The following is a 16,365-nucleotide window of genomic DNA, read 5'->3' as shown; positions in this document are numbered from 1 at the left end:
AGAGCGCGCTAAGTTCGGCCGGGCCGAATCTTATATACCCTCCACTATGGATCGCATTTGTCGAGTTCTATGCTCGGTATCTCTTTTTAGGCAAACAAAGAATATTGAATAAGAACTGTTATGCCATTGGAGCTATATCAAGCTATAGTCCGATTTGGACCATAAATGGATGCTGAACATTGTAGAAGTCACTGTGTAATATTTCAGTTCATTTCGATAAGAATTGCTCAAAAAGCAAAATCGGGAGATAGGTTTATATGGGAGCTTTATCAAGCTATTGATCGATTCAGACCATATTCGACACGTGTGTTAAAGGTCATGAGAGAAGTCGTTGTACAAAATTTCTGCCAAATCGGATGAGAATTGGCTAAAGAAGTCAAGAACCAAGATCGGTTTATATGACAACTATACCAAATTATGAACCGATTTGAATCATACTTAACACAGTTGTTGAAAACACTACTTGCTAAATTTCAATTAAATCGGACGAGAAATGCGCCCTCTAGAGGCTCAAGAAGTCAAGAGCCAAAATCGGTTTATATGACAACTATACTAAATTATGAACCGATTTGAATCATACTTAAAACAGTTGTTGAACACTACGTACAAAATTTCAATTAAATCGGAGGAGAATTGCGCCCTCTAGAAGCTCAAGAAGTCAAAACCCAAGATCGGTTTGTATGGCAACTATATCAAACCATAGACCGATTTGGCCCATTTACAATCCCAACCGACCTACACTAATAAAAGTAGTGTAGTAAACTACACGGAAAAGTAGTTCTCTATTTACCATATCCGTCCGTCTGTCTATCGAAAGCACACTAACTTTCAAAGGAGTAAAGCTATCCGCTTGAAATTTGCACAAATACTCCTTTGAAAGTTAGTGTGCTTTCGACAGACAGACGGACGGATATGGTAAACAGAGTACTACTTTTCCGCCTGTATTTAGCCAACGTTTTTTTTATATGGAGTTTGACAGCACTCCGCTTGAAAAGCTGAATAGAATACTGAGCTTTACTTGGGGTCATAAGCGCAGAAAGGCCTCTGGGGGGTGGGCAAGCACCCCCTAAAAATCTGGATTTAAGGCTCTCGTCAGATGATTTTTTAAAGGGAAAACAGATGATCGAGCCATTAAATCCGGATTTAAAGAGCAGTGTAATCAGGTTTGTATGTTCGGGGTGGAAAAAATAATATGTGTTTGTGTATACTTATGGTCTTGCCATTACAACAACCTTATTTTGATACAAGTGGAATATACTGGTATAGTTGCTTTGGTTGAAAATAGAATAACATACATGAATTTGAGTACGGTCCACATATACTCACATTTGTGTACAAAGGCAAATGCACGTAAGCAGCTAGTAAATTGGTTGGTCCTATATTAATTTGTATATGTAATTGGCAAGTTTTGGCCCATGGCGAAACAATTAAAGGTGGTCTCATTTGTCCAACAACCACAAATCATGTAGTGCGCACTAAGAAATTTGTGTGCATATGTGTGCGTACATGAGCAGAGAATATGCGAGATAGAAGGTGACAACAAAGAGAATGCAAACAAATATCGTCATATACCGTCAAACCTAAATCCGCCTTGGTTTTGGCCAAAGAAACCCAAAAAAAAAAATAAAATGTGGTAACCTTGTCAAACCATACATACAGCAATCAGCTGAGTACAATTTTTTCTCGCCCGGTTCACCATCTGTCAACTAGTTTTGGTTGTGTGTGTGCATTGTAGTTAAAAAATAATAATTCAGATAAAAAAGGTGTTTTGGGGTGAAACTAAAAACATTTGATTGTTGTCAAATTCCGCTCGCGGAACAATTACAAATATCAGCGGCTATTCCGAAAGCAGATGAGAATACCAACCCTAAACTGTCATTTTAAATTTCTTACAACTTTCAATTTATCAATCAATTGTTCTAGCAGAAAAAAATTAATAGTTTTCATTGATGATTTCTATCATCACAATTAAAATCCACCAAGAATTTGAATTCTTTTCAATACAATCACATTTTTGACAGACCAAAAATGATACGTCTTGCTATTAGGTATCGATTACTAATAATTGATTACATTTGGCAACCCTAATTGCCTATAACCTGACTTTTCCTGAATTTTGACAGTTGCATATTTTGTTATCGCAAAAGATATCGGCCGGTGTTGTTCCATAATAACCAACCCGTCGCACCCCAGAAGTTTTTTTTGCAAAAAACTATAAAATATATTCTCATTGAGAGATATTTTATTAAATTCAACAGTTAAAAACTATTCAGTAGCATAATGCCTTCATACATTGACAACGAAGACCCACAACAGAGCAAAGAAGTTGCTGAATGGATACGCTTCGGAATGCGATTGGGAGTAAGCGCTGCTCTCCATCCATTAGAATACTCCAAAGTTCTAATACAATTGGGATATGAGCCAATTGCAGCAGTTCCAGGAAAATCTCTGCTGGGCAAAAATATAATGATACTGCCTAATATTTTCCAATATGGTTAGTAAACGAATTTCATGATAAAGGGCTGTGGTTCCTGGTGGACCCAAGAAAGACCGATAGTATGAGTAATTGTGGTTTCTTTTGTTAATTTGGTTTTTGTGTGTTGTCATACAGCTGGCCATATCCGAAAAATTGATGGTTTTTATGGTTGCTATCGCGGTTTGACACCGAAATTGGTGGGTGCCATATGCAGCATGGTGTTTAGTGAAAAGGTGGCCGATCGTTTGGGATTACAGGCAATTGAGGATGCCAAAGACGATGAGCCATTAACGGATGAGGAATTGTAAGTAGGAGTGAAATTTTCCTTTTGTAACCTTGTGCTTGAAAGAAGGCGGTGAGTTGCTAATTTGTTTTTTGTTGCAGGTACTACCAATTTAAACACAACTTGAAACGTGATGTAGTCTTAAGTGTTTCCGGCATTATAGTGTCTCATCCTTTCCATGTAATTTCGGTGCGCATGATGGCTCAGTTCATTGGCCGTGAATCTTTGTACAAATCAATATTGGGCTCCATAGCTGAAATTTACAAGCACGAAGGAATATCAGGGTTCTTCTCAGGTCTTGTACCAAAACTGTTGTGTGATGTGGCCTGTTTGGTGTTGACCAGCTCCACAGTGTTTTTGATTAGTAAATATGTTGTCAAAGACAAATTGGGGCGCATGTATACTGCCGGCTTTACCCAGGTGAGAGCAGCCGTATGGTTTTTTTTCCATGTATCTCAGCTTAATTTTCGTATTTTTTAAGTTTGCATTTTCAAACATTTTATATCCACTAAATGTGGTGTCAACATGTATGACCGTATCTGGTTCAAGATTGATGGCTGGACAACCACCCATTATGGCACAATACAATGGATGGAGAGACTGCTTCAATGATTTACAGTCACGCAATGAATTGAAGCGAGGAAATTCGCTTTTCTGGAGGTGAGGCAATGGATTTATTAATAAACTACAACCTGTAACGGGGTTGTTTTCGAAAAAGCTTACATAGTAAGAAAAATCATTGCTGTGAATTCAAAACCAGAACAGGCCTGTTGCATGACAATGCCTGGATTCATAGATTGTGTCGGCATTTAAACCATTTGCCTTAAACTTTCTATTAATTTCACATTTATTTTTTCCTTCTAGGGCTGCTGGAGGCTTCTCAAAGCCCATGTTTAATAATCGCGGCTTTGCTCCAATGCCCACCATAGCCAAATATCAATAAATGTGATGGATGGGTAATCCAGTGGAGAATATCCATGCCAATAACAATCCAACCACCTATCAAAAAACCAACGTATCACCTCTTCTTCATTGTTCAGCCTTAACTATTATATTCGATACTTTGTTTTTTTTTTTTTTGGATTTCTTTTCATATTCCATAACTGTTGTTAATGATGATAAGAGAATTATTTGTTTGTGACTCAGTAGCATTTGATTTTAGTGATGATGATCATCAACAGCTAGCAGCAATTGTTATTATTACTTATGACATTGATAATCACCGAAAAAAGACAGACATGATTCTCTTGAAATTTCTTGTTATTCATTGATGATGCGGCATTTAAACTGTTTTTACCTTGTCCAGTAAGAATCTTAAATTTGGCAATTTTAGAGGGCGATCTGAACAAAAAATCCATTTAAATATAATTTAAATATACTATTTTTTAATTTTTATTTATGTTTCTGTTATACATATACAACCAAAACTCTTGGTAATTAAATTAAATAAAGAAAATCCTCTGTTAACTTAAATGTAAACCTTATTATGTCTATTACACAATTATTTTTTTTTTTTGTGTACTTTTGTGTTAATAGAAAAATATGTGCAATCTCTATATGTTTGACTACAAAGTGCCCGAGCAAGCTAATTTGATAAGAGCTTAATTTGCTCAGATCGATTTGTTTACGTGCAGTTTAAGGTGCTTGGATTTCTTATAAAATTGCACATTGTTGGAGATAATAAAAGTATTATCTATTTGGCTATTGGCAAACTTGCCCAAAGCACCAACGAAGTTGAAATTGTTCTGCTAAAAACACATGTACACACCTATTTTCTATTAGCAACTCATTTTAGAACAAGGGAAATCGCTAAAATGCTACAGAAGTTCACAATTTTACTTTTTCCTAAGAATCGGTTTCAAACGACTTCTCTTTAAATGGAGCAGTCGCAGATGTCAACAGCATTAGCCTAGAAATGTTTTTGTGTGCTCATTGTAACAGAGCGGTTCCCTTTAACTGGAGGCCATTGTGGGGTAGAGCTATGATGCTGAACGCCTTGGTTCGAATTCTGGCGAGAATATCAGAAAAAAATTTCAGCGTTGATTATCCCCTCACAGAGGCGTCCTGGTATCCGAGTTGGTAGCTTTCCATGTAGCGCCAGACGCAGGCGAGATGGGTGTGTCATACCAATACCCCACCACCACTCCATATGCTAACCTGTATGTACACGTTGTATAGCTTTATCTCCGCAGTACCGGACTTGACTGACTGGCTATTCCCATGCATTTCACGTAGAGCTCACTAGCGTCAGGCGCAGTCGAGATGGGCCTATACTGCACGGAATGGTGTATCCCATGGCAACCGGTTGTACGTACCGGATTCAACCGATGGAGAACTCCATCGGCAAGGGCTGCCGCCTCAGTGTACAACACACTGCTACAACAACAACGAAGGCCAAACCCCTACCTCCACTCCCTATGCTAACTTTACGTAGAACATTGCATTCGTGACAACTATGCAGGCTGCAGGTGTTGGTAAACTTTGTCTGCTGGATCGCTGTATCCAATTTGTCCTTCCGACTCATAAAATCTACTATCTCGTCGATCTTGCTTCGGAGACCATAACAATTCAATTGCCAGAAAGATATACTTCCCGGTACTGGCCCGACAAAACTGGGGCATGAGTATTGATGTTGTGTATATTGCTGTACGGGAGAAGTCGTAGGGGCCACGTATTCCGACAACGAGGACACCGAAGACTACAACCACGCTTTTGACCCACTGTTGTCTATGTTCGCACAGCACCTTGCAACATATTCAGTGCGACTACACTCCGGTAGAGACTCACTCCATGGAATGGTTGCATCTGATCGACACCGTCCGATGACGTAAGCGGTTCTGGCAAACCGCCCAGAACCAGGGTCCAACGTTCTTTTCAATCCCGGCACGAACCAGAAGCGCGTGGAAAAGGTACTTCGGGATGTGGGTCTCCTATGACGAAAAAAAGAAGAACACGTACACTGCTGCCTCGGAGGTCCTTGCCGAAGATGGATTCCATCGCGTCAAACCGGTCGTAGATCAGCATCCTGGCAGGTCTGGTTTCTACTCCACCGCGTGTCCCTCAGCAGGCGAGTCAAAACTAGCCAGGACCGACCAATTGTTTTACGTGTATCTCACACATTGTGGTTGTTATAGCCACATACTTGCATGTAGAGGTTGCAATCCTTGTCAAGGTTTATTCATCGTTGTCCTCTCCCCTGATGTTGATCGCACCACCTAATTAATCTCAATTACGCCCATGGCGACAAACACCACGTTATCCATTTCCAGACACTCTTCAACTCGGCTAACTCAACAGACCGCCGACTTTCTCGTCGCTCAAGGACCTGCCACAACATCGAAGTCTGACATCTCATGTCGAAGTGCCCACCATATCTCATATCAATGAGATTAAGTTAAAGCTTAAGGATAGGGACCTCCTTTTTATTCGAAGTCCCAACGGCAAAGCGGCACTACTTTATTAGAGAAGTAGGGTTGTTATCGAAGGAAATTACCTCACAAATGTTGCCAGCACAATAAGCGGATGACCACCATTGAAATTTTTGTCTGATGTTCCTGTCGGGCTTTGAACCCAGGCGGACATGCTAACCTCAGAGTTGCGGTAGCATTAAGTTATAGCCTTTATATGGGGTATATCATGGGCTGTGTTCCTCCTCTCTCTTCTGGTCCCTAAGGGGGCCACACCCGACCAGGATTATGGGAACTTCCTCAAGTTCGTCAGACATTGGTACAGGACTAATACACTTCACCATATGGTGAATGATTGTCACTCTCGCCTTAGACTACATTCTTATGGCGGCAATCCCATGGGAGCCGGTTTTACATACCGGATTGACACGATGGAATCCTTTATCAGCAATGGCTGGCGCCTCAGTGTACATGACACTGTTACAACAACCGCATTCTTATAATCACAGAGCTTTACCGACCAAATGACTTCATAGTTTCTAAAAGCCGAACGAATGTTTATTAGAAGAAGGCAAACTAGTTAAGCTACAGGTACTATGCCCAGGACTACCTGCGATGACAACCGCCCCTTCTAATGTTCGCAACGTGGAGAATGGTTTATGCTTCACCATTACTTCAGCAGCCACCTACTCCATACCAGACGGTGGAATACTTACCAAAATGTAAATTTACCCATAAACCTTTCATTAAGGAACAGGGACAAATTTCTCACATATTGATGAGTTTTGTCCGATTCAAGTATAAGCTCAATGATAAGGCGCCTCATTTTAATAGCCAAGTCCGAACGGCGTGCCGCTGTGCAACACCTCTTTGAGGTAAAGTTTCCACATGGTTGCCATACCAAATGGTACAGTACCTCACAAGTGTCGCTAGGATAAGGAGGGGATAACCACCGCTGAGAAAATTTTCAGATGTTCTCGTCAGAATTCGATCTCAGGCGTTCAGCGTCATAGGCGGTGGCCTCCATGAGAGCAAATTTTCCCGCCATCAGCAGTGAGATTATCAGATGAACCTAATAAGCATCTCCCTTTTAACGCAGACCCATAATTATTCGGGGCCAAAGATATAGTCATGAGGAGGAATAAAGTATATCTTAAACGAATGAATGTGGGAACGAATAAACATTTATCTCCAAGATTTAGCAAACATTTTCGTCAATCGCAATTGTAAAATTTCTCCCACGAAAACGTCATCTAAACTATTTATCGAAAGAGGTTTCAATGTAGCTTGAAGTCATAGTCGATGGACAAAGAATTCCAACAGTAAATTGCCTAAGGATTCATATGGGAGACCCTCGATAGCCTGTTCTCGCTGGCAAACTATCGATAATCGCAACATTCGATATTTTCAATATTTTTAAAAATAAGTATCGATAGTATCGATACTATCGGTAATTTCCCATTACCTTTATTTTGAACGAAAACGAGAGATCGATTTATATAGAAGCAATATCAATGCACCGACCGAATAAAATCAAATTTAATAAAATCAGTTAGAAGTCAAGAGCGAAATCATTCTACAAAATTTTAACCCAATCGGATAAAAATTGCGCCCTCTATAGGCACAATGTATTTATATATATTCTTGATCAGCGTAAAAATCTAAGACGATCTACCCATGTCCGTCCGTCTGCCTGTTGAAATCACGCTACTGTCTTTAAAAATAGAGATATTGAGCTGAAACTTTGCACAGATTCTTTTTTTGTCCATAAGCAGGTTCGAAGTTCGAAGATGGGCTATATTTGACTATAGCCCCCAAATAGACCGATCCGCCGATTTAGGGTCTTAGGCCCATAAAAGCCACATTTATTATCCGATTTTGCTGAAATTCGGGACAGTGAGTTGTGTTAGGCTCTTCGACATTTTTCTGCAATTTGGCCCAGCTCGCTGCAGATTTGGATATAGGTGTCATATAGACCGATCTCTCGATTTAAGGCTTTGGGCCCATAAAAGTCACATTTATTGTCCGATTTCGGCGAAATTTGGGATAGTGAGTTGTGTAAGGTCGTTCGACAGCCCTCTTCAATTTGGTCCAGATCGGTCCAAATTTGGATATAGCTGCCATTTAGACCGATCTCCCGATTTAAGGCTTTGGGCCCATAAAAGGCGCATCTATTGTCCGACTTTGCCGAAATTTGAAACAGTGAGTTGTGTAAGGGCCTTCGACAGTCCTCTGCAATTTGGCCCAGATCGGTCCAAATTTGGATATAGCTGCCTTATAGACCGATCTCTCGATTTAGGGTTTTGGACCCATAAAAGGCGCATTTATAGTCCGATTTCGCTGAAATTTGGGACAGTGAGTTGTGTTAGGCTTTTCAACAACTTTCTGCAATTTGGCCCAGATCGGTCCAAATTTGGATATAGCTGTCATATAGACCGAACTCTCGATTTAAGGCTTTGGGCCCATAAAAGGCGCATCTATTCTCCGATTTTTTCGAAATTCGGAATAGTGAGTTGTGTAAGGGCCTTCGGCAGCCCTCTTCAATTTGGCCCAGATCGGTCCAAATTTGGATATAGCTGCCATATAGACCGATCTCCGGATTTAAGGCTTTGGGCCCATAAAAGGGGCATTCATTGTTCGATTTCGGCGAAATTTGGGACAGTGAGTTGTGTTAGGCACTTCAACAACTTTCTGCAATTTGGCCCAGATCGGTTCAGATTTGGATATAGCTGCCATATAGACCGATCTCTCGATTTAAGGTCTTGCGCCCATAAAAAGAGCATTTATTGTCTGATTGCGCCGAAATTTTGGACAGTGAGTTGTGTTAGGCACTTCAACAACATTCTGCAATTTGGCCCAGATTGGTTCAGATTTGGATATAGCTGCCATATAGACCGATCTCTCGATTTAAGGTTTTGGGTCCATAAAAGGCGTATTTATTCTCCGATTTCGCCGAAATTTGTGACAGTGAGTTGTGTTAGGCTCTTCGACATTTTTCTGCAACTTGGCCCAAATCGGTCCAGATTTGGATATAGCTGCCATGTAAACCGATATCTCGATTTAAAGTCTTGGCTTAATATAAGGCGCATTTATAATCCGATGTCACTGAAATTTGACACAGTGACTTTTGTTCCAAATTGGAACATATTGGCTTGCCCAAAAAGTAATTGCCGAATTTTTAAAAGAAAGTAAATGCATTTTTAATAAAACTTAGAATGAACTTTAATCAAATATACTTTTTTTACACTTTTTTTCTAAAGCAAGCTAAAGGTAACAGCTGATAACTGACAGAAGAAGGAATGCAATTACAGAGTCACAAGCTGTGAAAAAATTTGTCAACGCCGATTATATACGAAAAATCCGCAATTACTTTTTGGGCAACCCAATATTTCGATATAGCTGCTTTGGGGCATAAGGTATGCATTTTTCACCGGATTTTGACGAAAGGTGGTTTACGTATATACCCGAGGAGGTGGGTGTCCAATGCCTTTTTACTTGCTTAAATATATTTAAGCAACAGTTTCTGGTGATTTTTCCTAATTATATCAAAAGTAGGCAGTAATTAATTTTTTTGTAAATTTGTAGCATATGAATTTTCTAAAAACACACATTTCAGGGTACTATTTATTTAACAAAATATCCCTTTCATCACTTTATGTGATGAAATATGGTTACAAACTAAAAGATGGGTGAATGAAAACAAATGAGGTATGCCATCATGTGCGGCTAAATACTCTCAAAAATGTATTTTCCATAAAATCTTAAGAAAACTAAATTTTCTCCAAGTCTCTCAGGCCTCTCACGCCAAAGGAAATATTCTCAACAAATTTTCCAAAATAGAAATAAAGAAAATTTTACATTTAGAGCGTAAGGCAGGCTGGCTGGTTGCTTGCCTTTCCGGCACTCTAAATGTCTGGTCATCCCAGAGAAATGTTGTTTTTTTGAAAATTTTTTGTGTTATTCCTTAGTTCTCGCGGATCTGCGGTAGAGATCAGTTGTGCCATTACGAGATCGGAGGAATAAGTTTCGCCCTATAATCACTGCATCGAACGTTGAACTCTTTTTTTGAAGTGTTCGTCGTTCAGTTGCGTCGCGACGCAACGAAGTCAGAATGTTGCTGGCATATCGTCGGTCCACGGTGTTCATAAAAATATAGAAGGGGGAAGGGGAGAAAGCGGTTGAAGTCGGCGACGACGACGACTAGTACGACGAAAATCTAAAAGAAAAACACCTCCATCAGCGTGTACCATATAGAAGCGAATGTATTGTAATTGCTTGTTTAAATTTAGAAGAGAAAAATAAGAAATATTGGAAATTTTATTAAACATAATGATTTAATTAAAAAATAATGTGTGTTACGAATTACTGCTGTTCGATCATTTTTAGTGGCCATAAAATTCAAAAATCAATGGGGAAAAGAAACGCGTTCTGGAATTCATTGTTTTGTGAAAAATCATTAGAAGAAAAAAAAGTGAATACATCACCTACAACAGCAGAAAATGAGGCGACGGTGGTGTGGAATAAACGAAGAAACATAAGGAAAATTAGTTCAATGTTTTAATTTTTCTTCTTCTGTAGTTTGTCTGTCTGTCCAGTGTTTTTACTTTGTTTTTGTTTGTGCGCGTTTTTGAGTGTGTGTGTGTGTGTGCGTGTGTAGCTGCTGTGCAGCGTAAATCGCCTGCGTTATCCCCCAAAAATAATCTGCGCGCACAGTGTAACGAAATTGAATGAAATTTTATTACAATCCAGTGGAAAACAAAAAAAAAGTGATATACCTACATAATAAAATAATACAAATAATAAATAATTTTTCTTATGTATAACTAATAATTATTAATTATTCATAATACAAAATAAATCAAAAATCTAACAGAGAAAAATTTGAATTGAAATCAAATTAAAAAAAAAACAAGTAAAAAGGCGTTAAGTTCGGCCGGGCCGAACTTTGGATACCCACCACCTCGGGTATATATGTAAACCACCTTTCATCAAAATTCGGTGAAAATTTCATACCTTATGCTCATATACCTCATTCCGATCTGAATTATATACGACAAGGATGTCGAAAAGCCGAACATAAGTCACTGTGTCAAATTTCAGTGAAATCGGATTATAAATGCGCCTTTTATGGGGCCAAGACTTTAAATCGAGATATCGGTCTACATGGCAGCTATATCCAAATCTGGACCGATTTGGGCCAAGTTGCACAAACATGTCGAAGAGCCTAACACAAAGCACTGTCCCAAATTTCGGCGAAATCGGACAATAAATGCCTCTTTTATGGGCCCTAAACCTTAAATCCAGAGTCTATCAAATCGGTCTATATGGCAGCTATATTCAAATCTGGACCGATCTGGGCAAAATTGAAGAAGGACATTGAAGAGCCTAACCAAACTCACTGTCTCAAATTTCAGCGACATCGGACAATAAATGCGTCTGTTATGGCCCCAAAACCTAAAACAAAGATATCGGTCTATATGGCAGCTGTATCCAAATCTGGACCGATCTGTGCGATATTGCAGAAGTATGTCAAGGGGCTTAACTTAACTCACTGTTCTAAATTTCGGGGACATCGGGCAATAAATGAGCATTATATGGGCCCAAAACCATAAATCAAAAAATCGGTCTATATGGCAGCTATATCCAAATTTGAACCGATCTGGACCAAATTGAAGAAATATGTCAAAGGGCCTAACACATATCACTGTTCCAAATTTCAGCTAAATCGGATAATGAATGTGTCTTTTATGGGCCTTAGACCCTAAATCGGAGGATCAATCTATATGGCAGCTATATCCAAATCTGGACCGATCTGAGCCAAATTGACAAAGGGCCTAACACAACTCACTGTCCCAAATTTCAACAAAATCGGATAATAAATGTGGCTTTTATGGGCCTAAGACCCTAAATCGGCGGATCGGTCTATATCCAAATCTGAACCGATCTGGACCAACTTATGGAGGCATGTCAAAGGGCCTAAGACAACTCACTGTCCCAAATTTCAGCGAAATCGGACCATAAATGTCGCTTTTATGGGCCTTAGACCCTAAATCGGAGGATCGGTCTATATGGCAGCTATATCCAAATCTGGACCGATCTGAGCCAAATTGAAAAAGGATGTCGAAGGGCCTAACACAACTCACTGTCCCAAATTTCAACAAAATCGGATAATAAATGTGTCTTTTATGGGCCTAAGACCCTAAATCGGCGGATCGGTCTATATGGGGGCTATATCAAGATATAGTATATCGGACATCTTCGAACTTAACCTGCTTATGGACAAAAAAGAATCTGTGCAAAATTTCAGCTCAATATCTCTATTTTTAAAGACTGTAGCGTGATTTCAACAGACAGACGGACGGACATGGCTAGATCGTCTTAGATTTTTACGCTGATCAAGAATATATATACTTTATAGGGTCGGAAATGGATATTTCGATGTGTTGCAAACGGAATGACAAAATGAATATACCCCCATCCGTCGGTGGTGGGTATAAAAACGTAAGGAAGGGCAAAAGTCGGGCGGTGCCGACTTTATAACACCCTACACCTACCCTATAAGTACAATGTGGGACCTATATCCAATTCCTAGGCAATTTTGATGGACCTTGGCGAGCAAATATGTTCAAACTGTAAAAACTACGGCTGACAAATGACATCATTATGGCAAATAACCCAAAACCTGACGAACGTATATATGGGAGCTACATCTAATTCTGAACCGATTCCGAGCAAACTTCTCAGATAATGTGGTAGTCTTCGAGGAAAGCTTTGTGCAAAATTTTGGCAAGATTGGTCAATAAATGCGCTTGGAGTGGCTCTTAAAGTGAAAATCGGGCGATATACATATATGACAGCTATATCTAAATCAGGGCCGATTTCTATGAAATTCACCAGTAATATTAAAAGTCATAAAAAATTCCTTCCTGCAAAATTTCAACAGAATCGGAGAACAAATGATCACTTTTTTGCAATATTTCTCAAAATCAAACGAACATATATATGGGAGCTATATCTAAATCTGAACTGATTTCGAGCAAACTTCTCAGATACTGTGGCAGTCGAGGAAAGCGTTTTGCAAAATTTTGGCAAGATGGATCAATAAATGCGCTTGCTGTGACTCTAGAAGTTAAAATCGGGCGATATATATATATATATTTATATATATATATATATATATATATATATATATATATATATATATATATATATATATATATATATATATATATATATATATATAAATCTGAATCTGAACCGATTTCCATGAAATTCACCAGTACTATTGAGAGTCAAGAGAAAATCCCTCCTGCCGAATTTCGAGAAAATCGGTTAACAAAAGACCATTTTATTGCAATATTATTGGAAATCGGACGAACATATATATGGAAGCTATATCTAAATCTGAACCGATTTTGAACAAACTCCATGTATATTGTGGTAGTCGGCGAGGAATGCGTTGTGCAATATTTTGGCAAAATTGGTCAATAAATGCGCTTGCTGTGACTCTACAAGTTAAAATCGGACGATATATATATGAGAGCTATATCTAAATCTGAACCGATTTCCATGAAATTCACCAGTACTATTGAGAGTCAAGAGAAAATCCCTCCTGCCGAATTTCGAGAAAATCGGTTAACAAAAGACCATTTTATTGCAATATTACTGGAAATCGGACGAACATATATATGGAAGCTATATCCAGATCTGAACCGATTTTTTCCAAATTCTAAAGGCTTCGTCTCTAAGCCAAAAAACATGCCTGAACCAAATTTGAAGACGATCGTATGAAAACTGCGATCTGTACTTTGTACACAAATTAACATGGACAGACGGACATAGCTTAATCGAATCAGAAAGTGATTCTGAGTCGATCGGTATATTTATCAATGGGTCTATCTCTCTTTATTTTGGGTGTTTCAAACTAATTCACTAAGTTATAATACCCTGTACCACAGTGGTGGTGTAGGGTATAAAAAACAAGTAAAAAAGCATTAAGTTCGGCCGTGGCGAACTTTGGATACCCACCACCTCGGGTATACATGTAAACCCCCTTTCGTCACAATCCAGTGAAAATTGGATAACTTATGCACCCAAATTGGGCACGGATATTGTGTGATCTAATAAATATAAGTCACTGTTGAATTTTGTATATCAAATTTCAACAAAATCGGGTAATAAATAAAGCATTTATGAGCTTTTAACCCTTAACCGGCATATCGGTCTATATGACAGCTATATCTAAATACAGTAGGAGGTTGGGAGACCTAAATCTACTCACTTTTTCAACGAAATCGGTTAAAAAATAAAGCTTTAGTGGGCTTTGGACACTTAATCGGGAGTACGGTCTATATGGCAGCTATATATAAATATAGTCCGATCTGAACCATATTTGGGTAGGATGTTGGGAGGCCTAAATCTACTCACTGTTTCAAATTTCAGCGAAATCGGGTAATAAATAAAGCTTTTGTGGGCTTCAGACCCTTTATCGGCAGATCGTTATATATGACAGCTATTTATAAATATAGTCCGATGTGGATTATTTTTGGTTCAGATGTCGGGAGGCCTAAAACTACTCACTGTTTCAAATTTCAGCGAAATCGGATGAAAAATAAAGCATTTCTGGGGATAAGACCCTTATCATCAGGTCGGTCTATATAGCAACTATATCCAAATATGGTCTGATTTGGCCCGTTCAAGAACTTAACCAGCGTGCATCAAAAATACGTATCTGTGCCAAATTTCAGCTCAATATCTCAATTTTTGGAAGGCTCTATCCATAGAAATATCCGTCTCAGACCCCATAATGTATATATATTCTTGATCTTCATGACATTTTATGTCGATCTAGCCATGACCGTCTGTCGTCCGCCCGTCTGTCTATCTAAAGCACGCTAACTTTCGAAGGAGCAAAGCTATCTACTTGAAATTTTGCACGAATACTTCTTATAGGTGTAGATCGAATGGGATTGTAAATGGGCCATAATGGTCCATAACCTGTTATAGCTGCCATATAAACCGATCTGGGATGTTGACTTCTTGAGCCTCTAGAGGACGCAATTACTATCCAATTTGGCTGAAATTTTGCATGAGGTGTTTTGTTATGACTTCCAACAACTGTGCTAAGTATAGTTTAAATCGGTTCATAACCTGATATAGGTGTCATAAAAACCGATCCGGGATCTTGACTTCTTGAGCCTCTAGAGGGCGCAATTACTATCCGATTTGGCTGAAATTTAGCATGAGGTGTTTTGCCATGACTTCCAACAACTGTGCCAAATCGGTCCATTACCTGATATAGCTGCCATTATAAACCGATCTGTGATCTTGACTTCTTGAGCCTCTAGAGGGCGCAATTACTATCCGATTTGGCTGAAATTTAGCATGAGGTGTTTTGCCATGACTTCCAACAACTGTGCCAAATCGGTCCATTACCTGATATAGCTGCCATTATAAACCGATCTGTGATCTTGACTTCTTCAGCCTCTAGAGGGCGCAATTACTATCCGATTTGGCTGAAATTTTAGCATGAGGTGTTTTGTTATGATTTCCAACAACTGTGGCAAATATCGGTTCATAACCTGATATCGTTGCCAAATAAACCGATCTGGGGTCTTGACTTCTTGAGCCCTTAGAGGGCGCAAATCCTACCCGATTTCGCTGAAATTTTGCATGACGTGTTTCGTTGTGACTTTCAACAACTGTGCACAGTATGGTTCAAATTGGTTTATAACCTGATACAGCTGCCATATAAACCGATCTGGGATCGTGACATTTTGAGCCTAGAGGCTCAAATCACGGTACAGTCTTTAAAAATAGAGATATTGAGCTGAAACTTTGCATAGATTGTTTTTTTGTCCATAAGCAGGTTAAGTTCGATGATGGGCTATATCGGACGATATCTTGATATAGCCCCCATACAGACCGAACCGTCGATTTAGAGTCTTAAGCCCATAAAAACCTCATTTATCTTTTGAGATGTGAATGCCAAAACCAACTTGACCAAAGCAAACTTGTGAAATGCATTGTTAACACTTTATTGACGAAACGTTTGTAGCTAGCTGTTGATGATGAATCGTCACTCACAGCTTCCATGCCATAAGGAATGTTTTTCGCAGCTACTCTAGGAAATTTCAAATATTTTGGCCACATTTGGCAAGTCTTCATGCGTTCGCTCACTTGTCATCACATTGAGTATT

The 16,365-nt window shown here is 39.1% G+C and overlaps 2 protein-coding genes across 6 annotated transcripts in view; both read left to right on the top strand.

The window, feature by feature from the left end:
• The first annotated feature begins 2,130 nt into the window (after nucleotides 1-2,130).
• LOC106094767 (mitochondrial carrier homolog 2) lies at nucleotides 2,131-4,238 on the top strand. Its single transcript, XM_013262003.2, has 5 exons — nucleotides 2,131-2,494; nucleotides 2,612-2,780; nucleotides 2,861-3,179; nucleotides 3,241-3,419; nucleotides 3,624-4,238. Exons 1-5 carry the CDS (start codon nucleotides 2,281-2,283, stop codon nucleotides 3,700-3,702), a joined length of 960 nt encoding a protein of 319 aa, XP_013117457.1. The 5' UTR covers nucleotides 2,131-2,280; the 3' UTR covers nucleotides 3,703-4,238.
• Nucleotides 4,239-10,135: 5,897 nt separating this feature from the next.
• The window catches only part of LOC106094575 (uncharacterized), a 53,911-nt gene continuing 47,681 nt past the window's right edge, over nucleotides 10,136-16,365 (top strand). For 2 of the 5 annotated variants that reach the window (XM_059371032.1, XM_059371030.1), the window contains exon 1: nucleotides 10,136-10,428. The gene's annotated coding sequence lies outside the window, so the exon portion shown is untranslated. Of the gene's footprint in view, nucleotides 10,434-16,365 lie in introns of all 5 variants that reach the window. The other 3 variants (XM_059371033.1, XM_059371031.1, XM_059371034.1) reach the window with 2 other exon arrangements.

This window comes from Stomoxys calcitrans, chromosome 1 (genome assembly GCF_963082655.1).
Source record: "Stomoxys calcitrans chromosome 1, idStoCalc2.1, whole genome shotgun sequence".
Taxonomy (NCBI): Eukaryota; Metazoa; Arthropoda; class Insecta; order Diptera; family Muscidae; genus Stomoxys; species Stomoxys calcitrans.
Note: the sequence above shows the minus strand (reverse complement) of the source record. Positions and strands in the feature narration are given on the sequence as shown.